This window comes from Lontra canadensis, unplaced genomic scaffold (assembly GCF_010015895.1).
Source record: "Lontra canadensis isolate GAN:19392208 unplaced genomic scaffold, GSC_riverotter_1.0 scaffold3, whole genome shotgun sequence".
NCBI classification, from domain to species: Eukaryota; Metazoa; Chordata; class Mammalia; order Carnivora; family Mustelidae; genus Lontra; species Lontra canadensis.
The window spans coordinates 3,852,499-3,871,249 of NW_022630997.1; the positions used below are offsets into that span (position 1 = coordinate 3,852,499).

Genomic DNA, 18,751 nt, shown 5'->3' on the forward strand with positions numbered 1-18,751 from the left:
CTTCTTCCCCTAACATGTTAAGATTTATTTATTTATTTATTTGACAGACAGAGATCCTAAGCAGGCCGAGAGGCAGGCAGAGAGAGAGGGGGAAGCAGGCTCTCTGCTGAGCAGAGAGCCCGATGCGGGGTTCGATCCCAGGACCATGGGATCATGACCTGAGCTGAAGGCAGAGGCTTGAACCCACTGAGCCACCCAGGCGCCCCTCCCCTAACATGTTAAAAGCTGGGTGGGCAACACATGGGAGCAAGGATGACCTTATCAGATAGGAGAGACATTCCTTGTCTAAGGAAACAAAATACGAACAGGCCCCACAATGCACCCTGAAAGAGAGAGATGGTGGCAGGGGAGGGCTGGTGGCAGATTTCAGGTGTTACCTCTGGTCAAACGTGGCATCTGTCCCACAAATCATTTCTGAAATGTGACCCCAGAACACGGAGAATGTCAAATTAACACCTGGACGTCCAACAGAGGGCATTAAAAAATTTATTACAGCCAAGACGCAAGAGAGAGGACCACATTTTTAACAAGGGTAAAGAGATTGTAAAACATCTTCTTGGACCGTCTCACTGCTACAGAAATTGTACCTGTGGAGGAAAACATTCTCAGCATGAGACTCATTGACACATGGAAACGGGACCTCAGGGGAGCAGTTAACCAGCCCCCAGGACTCTGATCCCTCGGACCCAAGGGCTCTGCGACACTGAGCAGAGTCCAGATGATTCTCCATAAGCAAAACCCCTCAAAGAACGTCCTCTTCTCCTGTGGCTTCTTAATGAGCTGAGAATGAATCAGCTGAGTCAGGCCAAGGATTTTTTTTTTTTTCCCCAAAACCAAGAGAGTCTTTGACGCTCTGGTGGGCCTGCACTTGTAGACCTGACACTGTGTCCCCAAGGTTGCCCTAGCCTGCCCGCAGACGACTTTCCCTATAGAGTCAAGATCATGAATGTTCTTCATACACTGCTTCTGGGAACATAAAATGTGGAAGCCACTCTGGAAAGGCAGTCTGGCAGTTCTTCTAGAAGGAAAACCTAAAGTTCTCCTATGACCTAGTAATTCTGCTTCTATATATGCAAAATAAATGAAAATGAATGTCCACATGGAGACTTGGATATAAGCGACAGTATTCATAAAGTGGAAACCACCCAAACATCCGCCAGCTGATGAATGGATAAATAAACTGTGGTCCTTCTAGATGATCTAATTTGGTAATAAAAAGGAACGACTAAACAAGACTGGTACAGGCTGCACACGGAGGAGCCTTGCAGACCCTGTGCTGTGAAAGAAGACAGACATGAAGGACTGTATCTTCTATGATTTCCTGTGTCTGGAATGTCCAGAGCAGAAAAATCTAGAGACAGAAAATAGACTAGGGTTGCGTAGGCCTGCGCAAAGGGATAGGGAGATGAGCGGGTGATGGCTAATGGGTGTGAGGTTTCCTTTTGGGGTAAGGAAATGTTCTACAATTGCGAAGATGATGGTAAACTCAGTGAATATGCTAGAAGTCCCTGAATGGCATGCTTTACATGGGTTGAATTGTACGGTATGGGAATGATCTCTCAATAAAGATGCTTAAAAAAAAAAAAAGACAGGGAAGGGTTGTCACTCCTGAGCAGTGAAGCCTGGTTGGGGCTGGATTGGGGCTGGTACCCAGACATGAGATGCAGGGTACCCCTGGCCTCTTCCTGCCCTGGTGGTATCTCTGGCTAGAGAAGATGGCTGACCACCCAGCCTTCCTCGGGGCTTGGCTTCAGAATATAGCTTCTTGACGGGGGATCCCTTATGTGAGGGGCTGACTTTGGTACTTGCAGTATATCATGTGTGGGCTCTACTGTACTTGAAAACCGTGACTCCACCCAACCGCTACCTCATGACTCTGAGATCCAGACTATTCCGCAATGCACCCACTACCAGCCCTGATCAATTCTTAGCTCCACGTCTGGCTGTAGACGGGCCCCAAGGCAGGTAGACAGGACTGGCTGTCAGAAGACCTGGATCCAAGTCTGGGCTGCGCTAATGCTTGTGCTCTGGTCTTGAGTGTACAGAGGAAGATGACATCTGATCCTTCCAGCAACACTCAGATGAATCGGGATTAGTATGGCTGACCTCCAGCGCAATTAAATGACGCAGCTGAGCAAGATCTTGGTGTGTGTTTTTGAACACATTTTGAGGTCTAGTTGTCTTCCCTCCAGCTTCCTTGTGTGGCCTTAGACAAGTTGGATGACTCTCCATATCTGGCTTTCCTCATCTTAAAATGAGAGCAGCTGAGAGGGGATACCTAAGTTTCCTTCAGACCTTAACAGCCTGTTAGTTTATGATGATCTTCTTTGAAGGTGGGCTTCTTCCTTCAGTATTTTAAATACAGTTATATCCTCTCCCAGCCCTGACCAAGTAAGATTCTGTTCCCTTGAAGGAGAAGAGAATCTCGCCCCTGTGAGCGAGATCCCAACCCAGTTTCTATCCTTTTCATACCACAGTCTCCAAACAAACTAGTTTACATTAATAACTGCTCCCCAACTGGAATTAACTTCGAGATTTCCTACAAGTTCTGCCCAGGCATTTATCTCATTGTTCGAGGCCAAACAGTCTCACGTTCGCCTATTTCTCAAATCTATGCCTTATAACTTACTGATGCCTTGCTCCATTGAATTTGGGTAAGGGAAATGATATTTGATCAAATGATATTTGATCTGTCAAAGTGAATCAGAAGGCTAGATGAGGAGTTGAGATGAATAGTGGGGTAGATAATGGCTGGATGGCCAGAAGACTGGATAGATGACTGATGGCTGAATGGATGGGTGAGAGGTTAAGCAGATGGACAGAAAGGGAGCGACGAACGGCTGGTGACTGGATGGATGGACAGATGGGTGGATGGATGGATGTGTAGCTAGATTGGTAGGTAAATATAGATACTAAGATGTAGGTAGAATAAGAGATACGCACTCGGTCCCATTTTCACCACTTTGCACGGTGATTTGCGAAGCCCCCAGCTTGGTCCGGAAAAGATTTATCACATGGTTGTTCCAGAGAAACTTAACCTTCTGGATTTTTCCAACATTGAGGTCCATATCAATGTCACGGATATGATTTGCATGTGGTTTTAGGGAGCCTCTGAAAGCACAGACATAGAATATTATCTCAGCTGGATGTATGAATACATAGGATGATAGCAATGGCTGCTGTTGGTTTCTGCAAATACCCTGAACGACGTCATGAGCATCCAGGAGCTGCTAAAACACTAATATATTTGTGAAGCACACATCTGTTAAAAAAGATAGGACTCTAGATTTCTACTGTCTTAATTTGTCCTTAGGGGAAATCAAATGTTTGAGGAGGCATATTAACCTTATAATTATACTATAAGACTAATTAGTGCAATGTCTTATGTTTAAAGATGTATGTGGCTCAGCAGAGATCTTCTGTTAGGAATTCATATGGGGCATAGAAAGTTGTCAAAAAGCTTCAACTTAACATGAAAAGTATTATGGAAAAGTTAGTATAAAAAAACACAATATAATTTTACAGCCCACTCACGCATTCATCCAACACGTATTTACCAAGCACTTCATCTGACCAGCAAAAGCTAGTGGCTAAGGCTACCACCACAGCAAGAAGGTAGGTACGCCTGTGTGGGAGGTGGAGAGTACAGGTGTTGGGGGTAGTTGCCACAGAAACGTACCTTATTGGAAGAGAATTTGATACCATAAAACCAAAGTCAGAAAGCCATGACTGACCTTCCAAAAGAAGTTAGCACATATCTGATCTTAAGTAGTGAAGTCCCCCTCTGGGCCTCACTCTTCTCATCCGCAAAATGGGATCACTGGGTCAGCTGCCAAGATTTTCCTCCATCTCTGACATTCTAGGATTCAATGGTTCTCTCTAATAGATGGCCAGATTTAGAAAGCATTTTATGCCCAATCTCTTATGAATACTCAATGATGAAAAGTCTGACCATTTCACGTTACTGTTGAACTTACTTGAAAATTTCATATTGTTTTGAGTTTCTGTTACTTCCATACAAAGCAATCCTGATATACCCACTCGTTTTCTTTTTTCCAGCCAGCGTGACTGATACCCTGTATCTCCAACCTGTCCAAAAACATATAACCAATTCAATGAACTCATCTCGTTGGGAAAAAAAAAAAAAAAAATCACCCTATGGAAGGATTCTCGCTCCTAGCTCTGCATCTCCAGCCTGAAATGTCAATAGTGCCGAGGTAGAGAAACCCTAATCTAGAGCTTTCTCTGAACATTTACACGTACACAGATTAAGTTTACGAAAGAACATCCAAGCTTCTTTTCCCTTCCACAAAGAGGATGTGCCAATTTCTCTATTGTCTCCACCCATCCCCTCCCCAGACTGATCTGCCACCCTTCCCTACCTCACCCTGTGCTCTGGAAGGCCACCCCACCAGGGATCTCACCACTGGCGTTCAGTTGAGTTCAGCTGATAAGAGACTTATGCAGGAGATTGGAAGACAGGAGGAAAGGGGGGGACCCGTCTCTCATGCTCCCCTGCTACCTCCTGGCTCTGGTACTGGATGTCTGGTGGTAACTTCCCCTCTGGGGAAGCCATGCCACTCCAGGAGCCCCACAACCACCCGAAGCTGGGCTCCTTGGCATCCCTTGATTACTCCTTTAACCCCGACTACACCTCTCAAAGTAGACCCTTCAATAAAGTCTCTTCATTTGAACCATGTCGCTGCGTTTTCTCTCCTGTTGGGACCCTGACTGATACACTTTGTTTGCACTTAATGTATTGATACGTGTTTTTTTCGCCCATTTGCCTTTTTGCATGCTAGAGAGGATTTCTCTCTTCAGTACATAGAGCTATCTCCTTGCTTTCAACGGTTCACAGAGTAGCTGGTTGTCTACCAATTGGTGGGCATCTAGGTTTCTCCTCGCAAACTTTTGGTGTTAAAAACAATGCTGCAGTGAACGTCCTTGAGCACACCTTCTTGGCAAGTGTTGTCCCAAGGTATGTCTGAGAAATGGAACGTCGGGTTGAAGGAATATGCACAGGAGACGTTACAGACACTGCCCATCTGTTGTCCTCCACCATAAGTATTGTGAGGATTACAGGAGATACTACACGGGAAAAGTGCTATATCATTTTTTTAATTTAAAACTCCCTTGAAAAATAATGCTCTTGTATTCAGCCACCATGTATTATCACTTATGACAAATGAATGTTGATGATGTTACTATCTTGTACTTTTTTGGTGAGAAGCTGGGCAAAACAACACCAACACAATGTGTGTGTATGTGTGGATGTGTGTAGCATGCGTGATTGTGCAGGGAGACTAGTATGACAGATGATCACAGGCATGTCTTGACTTACAGGGATTTTGCCCCACATGACCCTCTTCTCCTGTTGATGGATTCACCCTTCCCGCTTCTGGGGTGGACAAACACGTGACCAGCCTGTGCCAATCACTGCACTTCACTCCGTCGATCAGGCTTATTGGCTAAATAATGTCCTTCTATTACAGCTAAGCTGGTTGGAGTTGTTTCTGTCCTGACTAATTAGGCTGGTACACCTTCCAAATTATTTGCAAAAGTTTTTAAATGAGTAAAATGGAAACTTACGAGTAAAGTTACCACTGTCTCCTGTGTTCAGGAAAAAGGTTTGTCCCACGGCACTGGTTTTCCCCTGAAACCGGTCAGCGTAGTGGCCCATTTGGGGGCATCCCCCAGTTGGACAAGGGAAACAGCTACTCTGGTGAAAAAACATAATTTGCTTGTTAGTGGTGGGCTTTGACTGAGTCAATCAATCAAGAAATTCATCTTCCCATCCATCCTCCTATTTATCTACCCATGTACCCCTCTATCCCCCAACCATCCTCTCATCTACCCACCCATTCAACCATCCACCCATCCGTTCTCCCACCCCTCCACTGACATCCATGCACTTATCCTCAGAGTCATGCACAGAACTGTATGAAACCCTGTTGTGTACCCAAAGAAGTACCCAGAGATCCTGGAGTATAGTTGGGAGACAAGTCATATCCAGGGAGCAATAATGTTCAAGTATGGAAGGGAATTGCAAGACATCTTCCAGGAGGAGTAAACTGGACCAATAAGTTCTTTCAAAAGAGCAGAGGAAGAGAAGGTCTGTGACCATCTTCACTTTAATGTGAATTATCTAACTGATCCCTGGGTGATGTTCCTCAAATAGTAGCTCATTAGTGGGGGCTGGAGGAGGTGGTTTGCTCTGTTCAGATCAGAGTAACATTTCAGGCTACAATGACACTGGTCTTCTTGCCCTCACCAAATCCACCTTCCATGGTGTGCATGGCTATTTTGCAATTTGGAAAGCACGAAACAAATGCTGGAGGCTGTGTATATTGTCATCCACACCCCCACAATAACGACCACAGCCAGGACTATGCAATGACTACCCTTGGACCCCGGGGATGGAACATGATGTCCTTTTGACCTTAGTTCAACCCAAGAACGTTACAGTCAAAATCAGCTTTGGAAGGAAAACGTGTGCGTATAAATATATTTTTATTTTTACTTTTGAGAAAAAATATTTTGAAACTTCAAACGTTTGCATCCCCAAAGTACCAACTGATTCAGGTAAGAAGCTCAACCTTTCATACTGGTTTGTTGTTGTGAACACTGTCACCTCGGGGGTAATGGGACTTGGAGAAATCTGGCAGATTTTTAAAATTTTTTTAAAGTCATCAAATAATGAGACAAAGTTCCACTAAATGAATGCCAATGCGTCTGGTTGCGTACACTGAGGACTCGAGAACACCCAGTGAATCGTGAAGAAATAACCAGACAAGTTCAGACTGTGGTTACTCTACCGAACACGTGGTCTGGAATCCTCACAACTGTCAATGTCTTGGAAGACCAGTGGAAGATGTAGAGCTGTTCTGGATTAAAGGAGCCTAAAAAAGGGGGTCTGGCTGGCTCAGCTGGTTGAGCGTCTGACTCTTGGTTTTAGCTCGGGGCATAAGCTCAGGGTCATGAGATCGAGCTCCACGCTGGGTTCTGTGCTGGGCCTGGAGCCTGCTTAAGATTCTCTCTCTATCCCTTCCCTGCCTACTCATGCTCACCCTCTCTCTCTCTAGAGAGAGAGAGATTAAAGGAGACTTAAAAAAAGGCCATGCAAGAAAAAGAAGGGAAGAAACTAGGGAGGGAGAGAGGCAGAGAAGAGAGGGAGGGAGGAGGAGAAGAGGGGAGGGAGGGAGAATGGAAGAAAGAAAAAGAAAGACATAGCTCTAGAGGACATTGGCTATCTGGAGAAGTCTGAATACGGACAACATATTAGAAAATAGTAGTGTATCAATGCTAAATTTCTTGGACGTTGTTCTATAGGAGGATGATCTTGTTCTCAGGAGATGAATGTATTTATGAGTGAAGTCTTAAGTTTGCTTTCACATAATTTAGAAGAAAACTACACATAGGCACACATTTAAGTGTCAACAATTGGTGCATGTAGGTGATGGGTAGACAGATATTCACGTGTTCTTGTTTCGACTCTTGTGTAGATTGGGAATTTTCCAGAATAAAAAGTTGGGATGGAGGGAAGGCCCAGCAGTCATGTCCCCTCCTGCCCACCCTGCTTCTGGGAGAAGTCTCTGTGAGGCTCCGATGTGTGGTCCCTCCTCCCATCAGTCATGAGGTTACAGCTGTGCTCTCTGCCAAGCCACAGGAACAAAACCCCCATCACCCATAGGGCCACGGACATCTTCCCCCTACTGGTGTGACCTACCTCCTGAAACTCATTGTAGGAGGCACACGGGTAGCCCAGGAAGCCATCAGGATTGAGGATGCTGCTGGAGTAATACTTGTAGCTTCTCAGGTGATTGCAAGCCACAAAGTCTCGGGTTCCTGAGGAAGCAAAGGCCATGGGAGCTCACAGGAGGCATTTCACTTTTAAAGGCTGAACCATTCGGACTGAGCGAGGAATTCCCTCCACATTGCACAGATGGGTGTGAGGGCGCAGTCTGAAAGTTCTCCTGTCAGTCAAGGGGGTTGTTTAGTAGCAAGGGTTGACCAGATGTCTCTCCTCTCCCTCCACTGTGTCCGTTAGCTGGGAAGCTGCAGGTGTTGGGGAAGCTGCTACTCAAGGGCCAGCAGGTGTTGGGGAGTGGCCGGCGCTAAGGAGCACATCTGTGCAATCCTGGGGGGCTGGGCAAGTAATGTAAAGGAATGATGAGGGCGGCGGGCCATGCAGGGGCAGTGAGAAATGTTATGCAGAGAGAGAGATCAAGAGATAGGATAATAATTGCGCAATTGCCTTTAAGGGGATCCTACACGGTCCGGTCAGTCGTTTTATGGTAAAGGCCCAGATTACTTGTTCTAAATTTTCACAAGAAGCCAGAATCTTGACTTTTCCGTGAAAATCTTTCCATGCTCAAATGATAGCCGTACCTTCCCACTTCTAAACAGTGACAGTGAAGGCCGGCCACATACTGCCGGGGGGTGCGATCTGCACGAAGGCTGGGCCTCAGTTTGCGAGCTGGACACAGCTGCCTTCTGAGGGAAGCAGGCTTCCCTATGCCTTCGGCCCCAGGCTGAGAACTCCTTCTTTCCTCCTATTCCAGGCACAAGGCAGAAGCAGTGGCCAGTACAATCACTGTGGCCTCTGGGCACTCTGTCACTGCGTTTTATGTGCCATTTTTTTCTTTAGACCAAAGTCCTCTTGTTTGGAAAATGGTTTTTCACTTCTCCAGCTACTGGGTGCAAAACTTCCTATGAGGTAATCCCTGGCAACAGCAGAGGTAGCTGGGGGGTCCCCTTGGGAGGGTCTGGTGGCTTCACCCACTATTTAGGGAGAAAGGCACATTCCCTTTGCATCTGGGAAGCAGCGGTAGGATCAGCCCCCCCACAGCTTTGGGCTCCATGTGCTACCCACCCCCATCCTGTCCCCAGTCCAGAAACTTCCTGCAGAAGCTGGTTCCATGTGCCCCACACCGAGGCTCATCACCAACAACCGAACAACCAACCAATTCATCCTGAATTGTTTCTTTCGTCCGGAACTGTGGCCCTGGGATCCCTGCGGCCCTGGGATCCCAGCCTCTGGCACAAATGGCTTTCACCGTTCCTCTGCTCCGCTCCTGGATCACTCGGAGCTGCACACACACTCCCGTGTTCATGGGCTTCTTCACTCTAACTTGTCTTTTTAATTAAACCTGGGCTCCCATTCTGGCTGGCCTGCTCAGCACTTCTGGTAGGGGGCAGACCTTCCTATGACTCTGGAGGGGCCTCCCAGGGAGCCCAGCAGCCGCATCCTCCTTGGGATCACTGGTGCGGAGCCCGGAGAGGGTTAAAACTTCTGTGGCTTTAGCAACCTTGCTCTTTAACATCAACATACAGAATAGAAAAATGCCACCAAAGGTCACTGAGCCCTGTGTAATGGACTGCACTGGGTGCTTGCTTTGGGCTAGACCCCGGTGGGTCTGGGAGGCCCTTGACACAGTCCCTGGCTTCAGGGAACTCCCAGCTCAGACAAATAAATCCTAAAATGAAATGATCACAGACTCAAAGCCTCCACTCTCAGGGAGGATAGTGAAGCCGATCTCAGGGCTGGGCCACAGGAATAACCGAAGGTCAGAACAAGGGCGGTGAACACAGATGATGCTTTAGGTCACCTCCTATTAGGGGCACTGAGCCCGTCCTCTCAGATGAATGGAGGTCCACACAAGCCTCATCCCCTAGAGCCCAGGCCTCGTTCTCCCAGCACGCTCTCCCCAAACCCGCAGAGCACGTCCCCCTACTTTGTCTTCCTACCAGCTCAGCTCTTTTCCGTACCTGGAACGTGGGCACAGTAAATGGCAAGAAAGTCTAAGCCCCTCAGATCTTTGCTTATACCCAGCAAGCAGTCCTTCAAGAAACAGGTATGGAGGACAGAAGGCCAAAGCCAGAGCTGGGTCTTTGCCGGTGAACTGGTCCCCTCCTGCCTCAGCATCTGGCCAAGGGGAAGATGGTGCCAGATGGCGCAAGAGGTCGGGGCTCTGCAGCCAGAAGTTGGGCTTAAACCTAGGGAACCCTTGGGCAAGTTTTATACCTGTACTGACCCTGTTTCCTTGTCTGTAAAATGGGACTGATCAGAGTAAAGACCTCAGGACATGGCCGTGGAAATGCCCGGCACCGAGCACACCCTGTTTCTCCCCAGGTGGACAGCAGCTGTCTTGCTTCTCTACTTACGTACCTTCCCACAGGCCGTCTATGTCAACAATGGTCGAAAGACTATTTTTCTGACATCCGGGCATTTGCTTTCCTCCATTTGGATAGAAGTCCAGATGGCCCACCTTTTGGCTCATTCCAAAACCTGAAATATTATAAGCAGAGGGGAGCAGGGAGGTGAGCGGTCCCAACATTAGGTTGTGGCCACAGACAGTATTGGTTCCTTCCAACCACAGCGAGAACCTTCTTGGCCAATTCTCTCCTTGGCCTCGCCATGCTGTCTGTGACTCTGCAGAAAGTGCTCAGAAATGGGCATTTGGCAAGAAAAGAAGGGAGGAGAGCACACAGGGAGAAGAGGGGGAAGCTGGGCTCTGGGTGTGCTTGCACACAGGTGTATTTGTATGTATGTGTGTCTGTCTGTCTTGGGGAGAACCTAAGCAGTACCGTCAGGCCCTGACACCACTATGTACTAGGAGCTGCATATCAGGACTGGTGCAGCTTTTATTCCTGTATTTGTTTAAGAATTTTGACTTTGATGTTATATTGTTCTACTGAGACCACATTCCATTATACCGCTATATTGAGAGCCCAGAGCAATGGTAGGAGTTTTGGTTTTTGAAGCATTCAGACCTGGGATCACAACCTATTCTACTTATAGACTTCGCCGTCATGTTGGGCAATTACTTGACCTTGTGAAGCCTTCGTTCCCTTGGCAATGAAATCGTAATAGTAATACCTACTTTTTAGGGTTGTTCCGATTAATGAGCTAATGTGTACAAAATATTCAAAGAAGCATATGGTAAGCATTCAATGAGTGATATAATTTTCATTAAAAACATACTTTCATTGGCAGTTTTCATGAGTGGTTGTACAAGAAAATCATGAAAAAAGAACATTTCTTTAGAAGAACCAGATAAAAGGATATATTTCATCTCCAACAAAACAAACTATAACCATAGCTTTGACAAAAGAAGTAAAAAAAAAAAACTCAAAAATTAACATTTGCATTTTGCAAATACAGGTGAAACATCAAGAAGAAATTTAACTGTCCCTCTGGATTTTGGTAGATCAGAAAGGACTAAAGTTTTGAAGACTGGTGAGGCCCTTCCAGGCTGTAGAAGTGTTTCAGGCTCACCTGGGCCGGTAGGCCAATCCCCTAAGGCTGGGGCCCGAGGTCTTCCTGTGGTTGGCCTTTTTGAATATCACCCTTGAGGTAAGCATGTGGGGTGCACCTGGACCCACTCCCATCCGTCTCAGCTGGTCACCAGGAGGTGCAGGGGGGAACTCACCTAGGAAGGGGATGATCGGGGCAGAATCCGTGTGGATCACATCCACAAACATGGCATCAGACGGGTCCAGTCGAACCTCCTCAGGCGTGCCCTGGAAGCATGGCTGTGCGGGGTCCAGTCCTGAAATCGGGGAGTAGGGTAGTCAGACCACACTCTAACACAATACAGGCTCTAAACCCTCTACACACAAAATCCATGGGGATTCCTGGGCCAGGAGTCCCAGAGCCCAACAGCCGTGATTTGGGGAATTAACTGGTCTGTAGCTCCTAGTCTGCTCTGGAGAGAGGAGTTGAGACAGAGAGGCTAAAAGTGGGGTCACTGACTGTCAACAAACATCCAGAAGTCCCCAGTGCCTGACTCTGAGCAGGATCTAGGGGGGTCCCCTTGCCCCCTCACATCCTTTGTCCTTTTAACCCTCACCTGTTACCAAGTGGTCACAGCTCTCCAAGACTGCAAGCTCCCCGGCCTCACCCGGCTCCACCCAGTGCCCAGTGCCCATTCCCCAGTCCCCACACTGTCCTCTGTGGCTGCTTCCGCTTTCCCCAGCCTGCTGTTCACTTCCCCACATCCTCTCCTAATCAATCTGTTCTCTCCAAGACTGGGCTCAAACACCACCCCCTCAGGGAAAACTTAGCCTCTCCTTTCTCAGTGCATGCCACCCACAGTGTATAGGGTTATTTTGTGTTTAATTAATTTCGCTCTGAATTTACTTGCCTACTTAACTGTCTGCCTGCTGGACCAGACTGTGGGTCTCCCGAAGGGGGCTGTGGCCGCTTCGCCTTTGAAGAGAGGCAGAGGGTGGAACCCACAGGGCACCAGGGACTCAGGGACCTATATTTAGCCCTGGTTTTCTGCTCAAGGTCAAACACCTGTCCCCTCCGACCCTCAGTTTCCTTGTCTGGAAGGTGTCGTGTGCGTTCATTTTGCCAAGTGACTCATTCATTTATTCAGTTATTTACTGAGCACTTCCCATGGAGCAGGTTTCAGGTGGCCACTTTTCACTCTCTGCCTGTGCATGGCTCAGCATTCGTATTTGTGGAACTGACGCACTAATTTAAAAAAAATCAGTTGTTGTTGTTATTACTGTTATTATTATTATTATTATTATATTACTCTTGCAATAATAACCCTGAAGTTTTGAATTCTCAGTCAAGTATTCCCTAATGAAATCATGGACAGTGACTTTCTGAGTGTGGTGGGGGCAGCCCCGACAGCCTGCTCCCGAGGGGCCTGCCAGGGCGCTCTGCCTGGGCTCCTGCGTGCGCCGCGCTCCCGTCTCGCCCACTCCGCTCCCCCCCCCCCCCCCCCCCCCCCCCCCCCGCCCCTCCCCCGCCCCTCCCGCCCCTCCCCGCCCCTCCCCGCCCCTCCCCGCCCCCCACCGTCCCGCCCCCCAGCCTCCCGCACCCGGTCGGGGCCGCGCGCCGCGCACCTGTGATCCTGCCCGCGTGGCCGCGCAGCCTCCTGCCCGCCTCGGCCGCCGCGTGCGCGCCCAGGCTGTGGCCGATGAGGTGCACGTTCTCGGGGCTGTAGCCCCGCACCGTCTGCGGACGGATGGCGCGTCAGGTCCCGCCGGGTGGCGGGGATGCGCGCACGCGCGGGGCGCGGGGCGCAAGCTGCAAATTCCGGAGGGGACCCCTCCAGGACGCCGGCGGGGACTGCACGACCCGGCCCCAAAGTCTGCATGGCCCGCGGGCCGGCTCGTGAGCGGGGCAACAGTGCTGACCAGCGGCCACCGAGTCAACTGCAGGCGGCCCGGGCGGGGACCAGACGTGGGCAGCCTGCTGCCACACCCCGCCGCCGCGGGGTCACCTCCCCTGGACCCTGGCGGGGGTCGGGCCTGTCGGGGAGAGCGCGGGTAGTGGGCCCGGCTCTGGGATTCTCCAGAATAGACCTTCCAGAAGGCTGTAAGGGGCCTTCCCGCCTGGGCTGTCTGAGAATGAAGCCTCATGTGGTGTCCCAGCGTGCTCTGGAATTCCCAGAGAAGCCTACAGGGAAGGCTTTCTTCCAGATGGAGAAACTGAGGCTCAAAGAGTTTAGTTCGCCTCCAGCCCCATAAGTAGGAGTCTTCAGGACAATCCAGGAGGGAGAAAAGGTGCAACTGAACCTTAGAAAAGGCCTTGCTTGGGCTTTTAGGCCCTGCCCCAGCCCGGGGGTCCTTAGGCTGCCTCTTAGGTAGCAGGAAGGTGGTGCTCGGGGGAGGGGGGAGGGGGGCCCTCTCTGCCCGCTCCCCACAGGATGTGGCCCAGGCAGGGTTTTACCGACAGATTTTGTATGAAGAAAGCTATCTCTGCTCCCACCACGCGAATGTTGTGAACGGCTTGGGTATATTTGGTCTTTGCCCCTCGTTTCCAGTCCACAGAGATGCAGTTTACCTTCTCCACTTTAAACATTTTCTGGGGAGGACAAGCAAGAGGGAGAGACCGATTTACCAACAACGATAAACTGTACACTCCAGAGATAGGCATCCACACCCGTCAAGCACATAGCTGTGCCAGAGCTCTAATATTCCTTGCACATGTCCAAACTTCTGCCACATCACTATTGATTGGGTGTGCTTATCCCCACTTAACAGATGTGGAGACTGAGGCCCAGAATGGATTAAATGACTTGTCTAAGGTCTCACAGATACTTAGTGACAACAGCCAGATCAAAAAGATCACTTCCTACATCAGGGGTTAGACTATTACGATAGGGCCAAACCCACCACTTTTACAGATAAAGTTTTATTGGAACGAGCCACACCCATTTGTTTACTTAACTGTTTACCTCTGCTTCTGAGCTGAAGCAGAGTTGAGCTGAAACCCTATGACCCAAATTGAACACAAATGCTAAAGTGTCTGCTACCTGGTTCTCTACGGGAAAAGTTCGTGGACCCCTATCGTAGATAGTCCAAGCCCTGGGTAGTGCAGCTGTTATGTACCCAACAGTACTCTAGGTGTTCTAGCCTGACCCCGGCTCCTGATTTGGACAGTGCAGATATAGAACATTCCCAACAGCGCAGAATGTTCTATTGGATAGCAAAGCTCTACACGCAAATTCAAGTTGCTTTCCTGTCTGGGACTTTCTGATTGGACCCTGGTTCCTTTCAGCCTCGAGAGGAGCTGATTGGCCAGAAGTTGTTGGGTTGGGAGAACTTGACAATGGATGCCCGGGGAACCCAGGTTTTCCTTGGTGGTTTTGGCAAAGGAGGGTTCTTTCCCTATTTCCTTTCCCGACCTCAGGGACACTGGGGCTGTGGGGTTTGCATCTGGGTGCTGATCTCCGTCTGGAGTGGCTAGGTGCAGGGTGGCGGGGGACCCCTACCTTGCACATGTCCAACAGCCAGTTCTCTTCCCCCTTGTCTATGAAGCCGTGGATGATAAAGCGTGTCTTGCGGTCCAGTTGGAAGTTGGAAGCCTCAACCGTGGCTAGATCAGTGGCCGTGATCAGCTGGTTTAATAACAAAAAAAGTGCTAAGCAAATGCCTGAAGAAGGATCACAAAGTAAAAACAGCACCATGGCCACGTCCAAGCAGACTCCCAGCTGGGAGCAGGGCATTGGTCCCCTAGAACCCCACAGTGGGCGACCTCATGGACCTATAGATAGACACCAGCTCTCTGAACTCTCTCAGGGAGAGCGGGGAGCTACTTGGATCCTGATCATGTCCCTCCTGGTCACTTCTGACCACCTGTAGGAAGCCTGTCTTGCTTCCACCTAACAGGCCTTCTGGGAACTGAAGGGTACCCCAGGGTTCCCCACCTTTTGTCTTTTGTGGCTATGTATTGCTTCTTTCCATCTGTCCTCTAGCTCCTCGAGAAGGATTTACTGTTCCCCACTCCACTCCACTGAGGGGCTTCTCTCCCTCCCCAGCCTGGTGCAGGAAAAAGACAGACCCTCTCCGGGAACGCCAGGCCTGGGCTTCTCCATAAATGCCACACAAACCTCCCCAGGAGCAGGCTGCTGCTGCTGGGAAGCTTCTGCATGTCCGTGCACGAGTGTGTGTGGATGTTAGTTTCTGGGTTGGGCGTCCATCGATTTCATTATTTATGCATAGCGGTCTGTGATCCTGAGAGCTAAGTTGGCTCTAGGTCTACCATTGGTGAGGAAGCCTCATCTGGAACGTTCCAAGGCTGTGCATTTTTTTCTTGGACGACCACGTGAAGGCTCCAGCGGGGGCAACCCAGTCCACCCACCATGCAGTGTTTCCACTCCCACTCTTACTTGGAAGTTGTTCGGATTTTCATTTGTGTACAGGAGAAAGTGGGTGTCAATGTCCTTGGGATCCCAGGGAAATAACTTTAAAGGCCGCTGAAGGGTCCCGCACCATGGCTTTTCATCGGAAAAGCAGCCAAGATGTCCATAACAGATCTCCTTTCCTGGGGCAGGAAGAGCAACGAACAGGGCCCTTGTGAGGTTCTGGAAAGAAGCCCTGTGTTCTCAGCTACACAAGAGGATTCTTCGGGGTGAGCCCAGGGCTGGCTCTGGCCAACGCTGGTCTTCACCTTTGCTGGCCGTTGTTCCCCAAACTTCAGTGGTGATGGGAATCACATGGGGACTGGGAGTGACTATACCTGTCACGTCTACACAATCCCAGGCCCCTCCCTCAGAGACTCTGATGCCCCTCACTCCCTAGGATGGGGTGTGGGAATAGCATGTTTAATGCTGTTTAACCCTTATCATCTGGCCAGTTGGGGAATCACTGAGAATTCCTGGGGCCCTTCCTCCTTAAAACTATTTCTCCCAGGAAACTCCCAGATGGCCTTGGACTTCTCTTCATCAAACATCAGGTAATTATCCCAAGTGTGAAATCTGTGGCTCGGTGCTCCCTGATTCCCCTTGACTTCTCCGTTACAACCACCACCAGCCGAAGCCAACTGTAGGCGTTCGTGGGTATTTGTCCCATGTCATCCTTTTACACACACTTTTGCCCCCAATTATGCTCTGCCATTTCAGATTATAATTCGCCTTAAAAGGAGAATTTTCTAAGAACGGGAATGATTTCTTGCTGCATCATACAGTGTGTAGTAGGGGTCCAACCCGCACAACTGATGAGGGCTTAACCGTAAATGCTGGTCCTTTCTGTGCCTACAACACGTACATTTCCACTAGCAGTTGTCACTGGGAGGGGGGGTCATAATCAAATCCGGAGGATTGCAGTGGGTCTCTGTCTTAGGCTTCCTCAGCTCCTAAACTGGTGGGGCCAAATGTTGGCCGTTAATTCAAAACTGGTGGTGGTTAATACTTGTTTACTGGGCGTCAGAGACCATGCTAGCAATTTACCAGTATTATCCCACTAAAGACTCAAAACAGCCCTGTGAGTAAGGAATTTGTATTATTGCACCCATTTTACAGATGAGGAAACCAAGGCACAGGGGACAGCCAGCGGTGGAGTCCGGATCTGAACCTGCGAAGTTTAATTGGGAATAAAGCTAGGTGTTGAGGAGATCAGGTTCAAACCCTGCTCTGAGAGCGAGAGGAAATCTAACAGGGAAGGAGGGACTAAAATAACTCTTGCTTCAGGTGCTAAATGCAGGGGCTTGGGGGCCTTGTGAAGACACCTGGGCTGTTGGGGGAAAGTGGGGAAGTGCTGGAGGGCATCGAACTGGTGAATCGAGGGGGCCCTGCTTCATGAAGGAGTTTTGTGGAATCTCGTGTAGGGGGCTCAGAGGAGGGAAAGCCTGGGAGAGGCAGGGGTGTGGAGTGGGGCAGTGCAGGGGCAGGGCACCTGGGGCGGTCAGAGGCAGTCTAACCTCTGACAACAGTGGAAATTAAGGCAAAGGTGAGGAGATGGGGGTAGGAGGTGACGTCTGAGCCTGGTTTGGAAAAAGTGAGTTTGAGGCATGGTGGGAGGTCCTAGAGCTCAGGAAGGTGGGAGGCCAGAGGCTAGGCAAGGGGGAAGCCCCAAAGCAGAGAAAGAAAGGTGGGGTGCCTGGGAGGGACTTTTGGGGGCTGCCCAAGTCTGGGGCAGGAGGTGGCAGCAGGCCAGCAAAGGGGACCAGAGGGCCCAGAAAGACCTGAGATGCAACCGCACCCATTCCAGACTCTGCTGTCGGGAGCCAGGTCTCCTTACAGGGCTGGGATGGGTAGGAAGACCCGGAGCGGGCTAGGGACAAGCCAAGGACCCCAGGGGGAGGAGTCTGGATGCAGAAGGAAGGCTCAGTAGGGACCCGAGGAGACCGTGTCTGCAGTTGTGGGAAGCATTCTCTAGCAGGGTCTGGGGAGGCCCAGCCAGACAGGGAGGGGTTCTGCGTGATGGGAGGAAGTGAGGGAGAGAGGGAGAGAGCCCCCAGAGGGCACCTGTGAGGTATACCTCTGTGAGGTGGGGTGATGGGCAGTAGGCAGTCTGGAGGCCCCAGGGGGCTGTGGCGGCAAAGGAGGTTACTTCTGTTTGAGGACAAGTAGACCTTGGCTTCTGTATCTGAATCTGGACAGAGGCCAGGGGACAGGGACTGATCGGAGCTGGGGAGACAGAGACTCTGTGAGGGGAAGGAGTGGGGGCCGTGGGCGGGAGGGTGGGCTCACTTGGCAGGCCTGTCCCATAATGTCAGCTCTGTGACATTAGTCTGCGGACATGTGCTTGGCCACTGGACGGACTGAGGATGTGGGGGGCCTGCCCAAACCGCCTGCCCCTCCCCCTGCCCCGGCAGCTGCCACCTCTCCCAGCCCCTCACCGCCCCAGAGCCTCTGCAGGAGGAACAGGACAGAGCAGGAGGATTGCCCGGGATTATCTGTGACAAGAACATTGCCACAGAGTCAACCCTCCCTGAATGATAGCAGTTAGGTTTTTCTTGAAATAATGTAATGCTGTAGTTCATGGCGGCAGTAATCCCGATGATAGTGTCTCCAGTGGCCTCACCCAAAGGCCAACCCAGGCACCGTCCCTTGCTCCCCCAAGGGATGGTAACAGCATCCTCACCTCTGACTGTGGCCAGCAGGAGAAGGCCGATGGTCCAAGAAGGCAGCATCTACGTGGAGGAAAACATAGACACACAGACACACCTGGGCACAGGTACGAGGCTGGCGGTTGCTCAGCCCAGAGAGGGCAGGAGGCCCGGGAGCACAGGGTGTGTGGAACCGAAGCCCAGCGCCTGGGCCCCCTGGGACTCCCCGTGGGGCTCCCCTGAGTCTGAGGCCTCCTGCCTACGCACATGGCATTGGGTGGCCCTGCTCTGAGAGCCGCGGTTTCTGGGTCTCCCCTCCGCAGTGACCCCCCCCGCCCTGTTCTGGGCTGCGTCCCTCTGGCAGCCCCAGCGCCCCCCACCCCGGATCTGGGCTGTGACTTACTGGGCAACACCAGGGCGTTGTCTCACAGCCCGGCCGATAGGCTGTGGCTTTTATAC

General features: G+C 50.4%; 1 protein-coding gene across 1 annotated transcript; it reads right to left on the reverse strand.

The window, feature by feature from the left end:
- Nucleotides 1–472: 472 nt before the first annotated feature.
- LOC116879209 (pancreatic lipase-related protein 2-like) lies at nt 473–18,376 on the reverse strand. Its single transcript, XM_032877249.1, has 12 exons — nt 18,328–18,376; nt 15,633–15,787; nt 14,736–14,861; nt 13,691–13,825; nt 12,862–12,973; nt 11,433–11,552; nt 10,169–10,288; nt 7,727–7,845; nt 5,590–5,719; nt 3,978–4,089; nt 2,944–3,111; nt 473–587 (listed from the first exon to the last, which is right to left on the reverse strand). Exons 1-12 carry the CDS (start codon nt 18,374–18,376, stop codon nt 524–526), a joined length of 1,410 nt encoding a protein of 469 aa, XP_032733140.1. The 3' UTR covers nt 473–523.
- Between the last annotated feature and the right edge of the window lie 375 nt (nt 18,377–18,751).

What these genes read in the sequence shown, in the direction of transcription:
- LOC116879209 (XM_032877249.1), bottom strand. Translation starts at nt 18,376, where the DNA reads ATGCTGCCTTCTTGGACCATCGGCCTTCTCCTGCTGGCCACAGTCAGA. An exon ending in CCTGCTGGCCACAGTCAGAG is followed by an intron (nt 15,788 to 18,327) that starts GTGAGGATGCTG and finishes TTCCTGCCCCAG; the next exon opens with GAAAGGAGATCTGTTATGGA. An exon ending in AGACAGTGGTAACTTTACTC is followed by an intron (nt 4,090 to 5,589) that starts GTAAGTTTCCAT and finishes GTTTTTGGACAG; the next exon opens with GTTGGAGATACAGGGTATCA.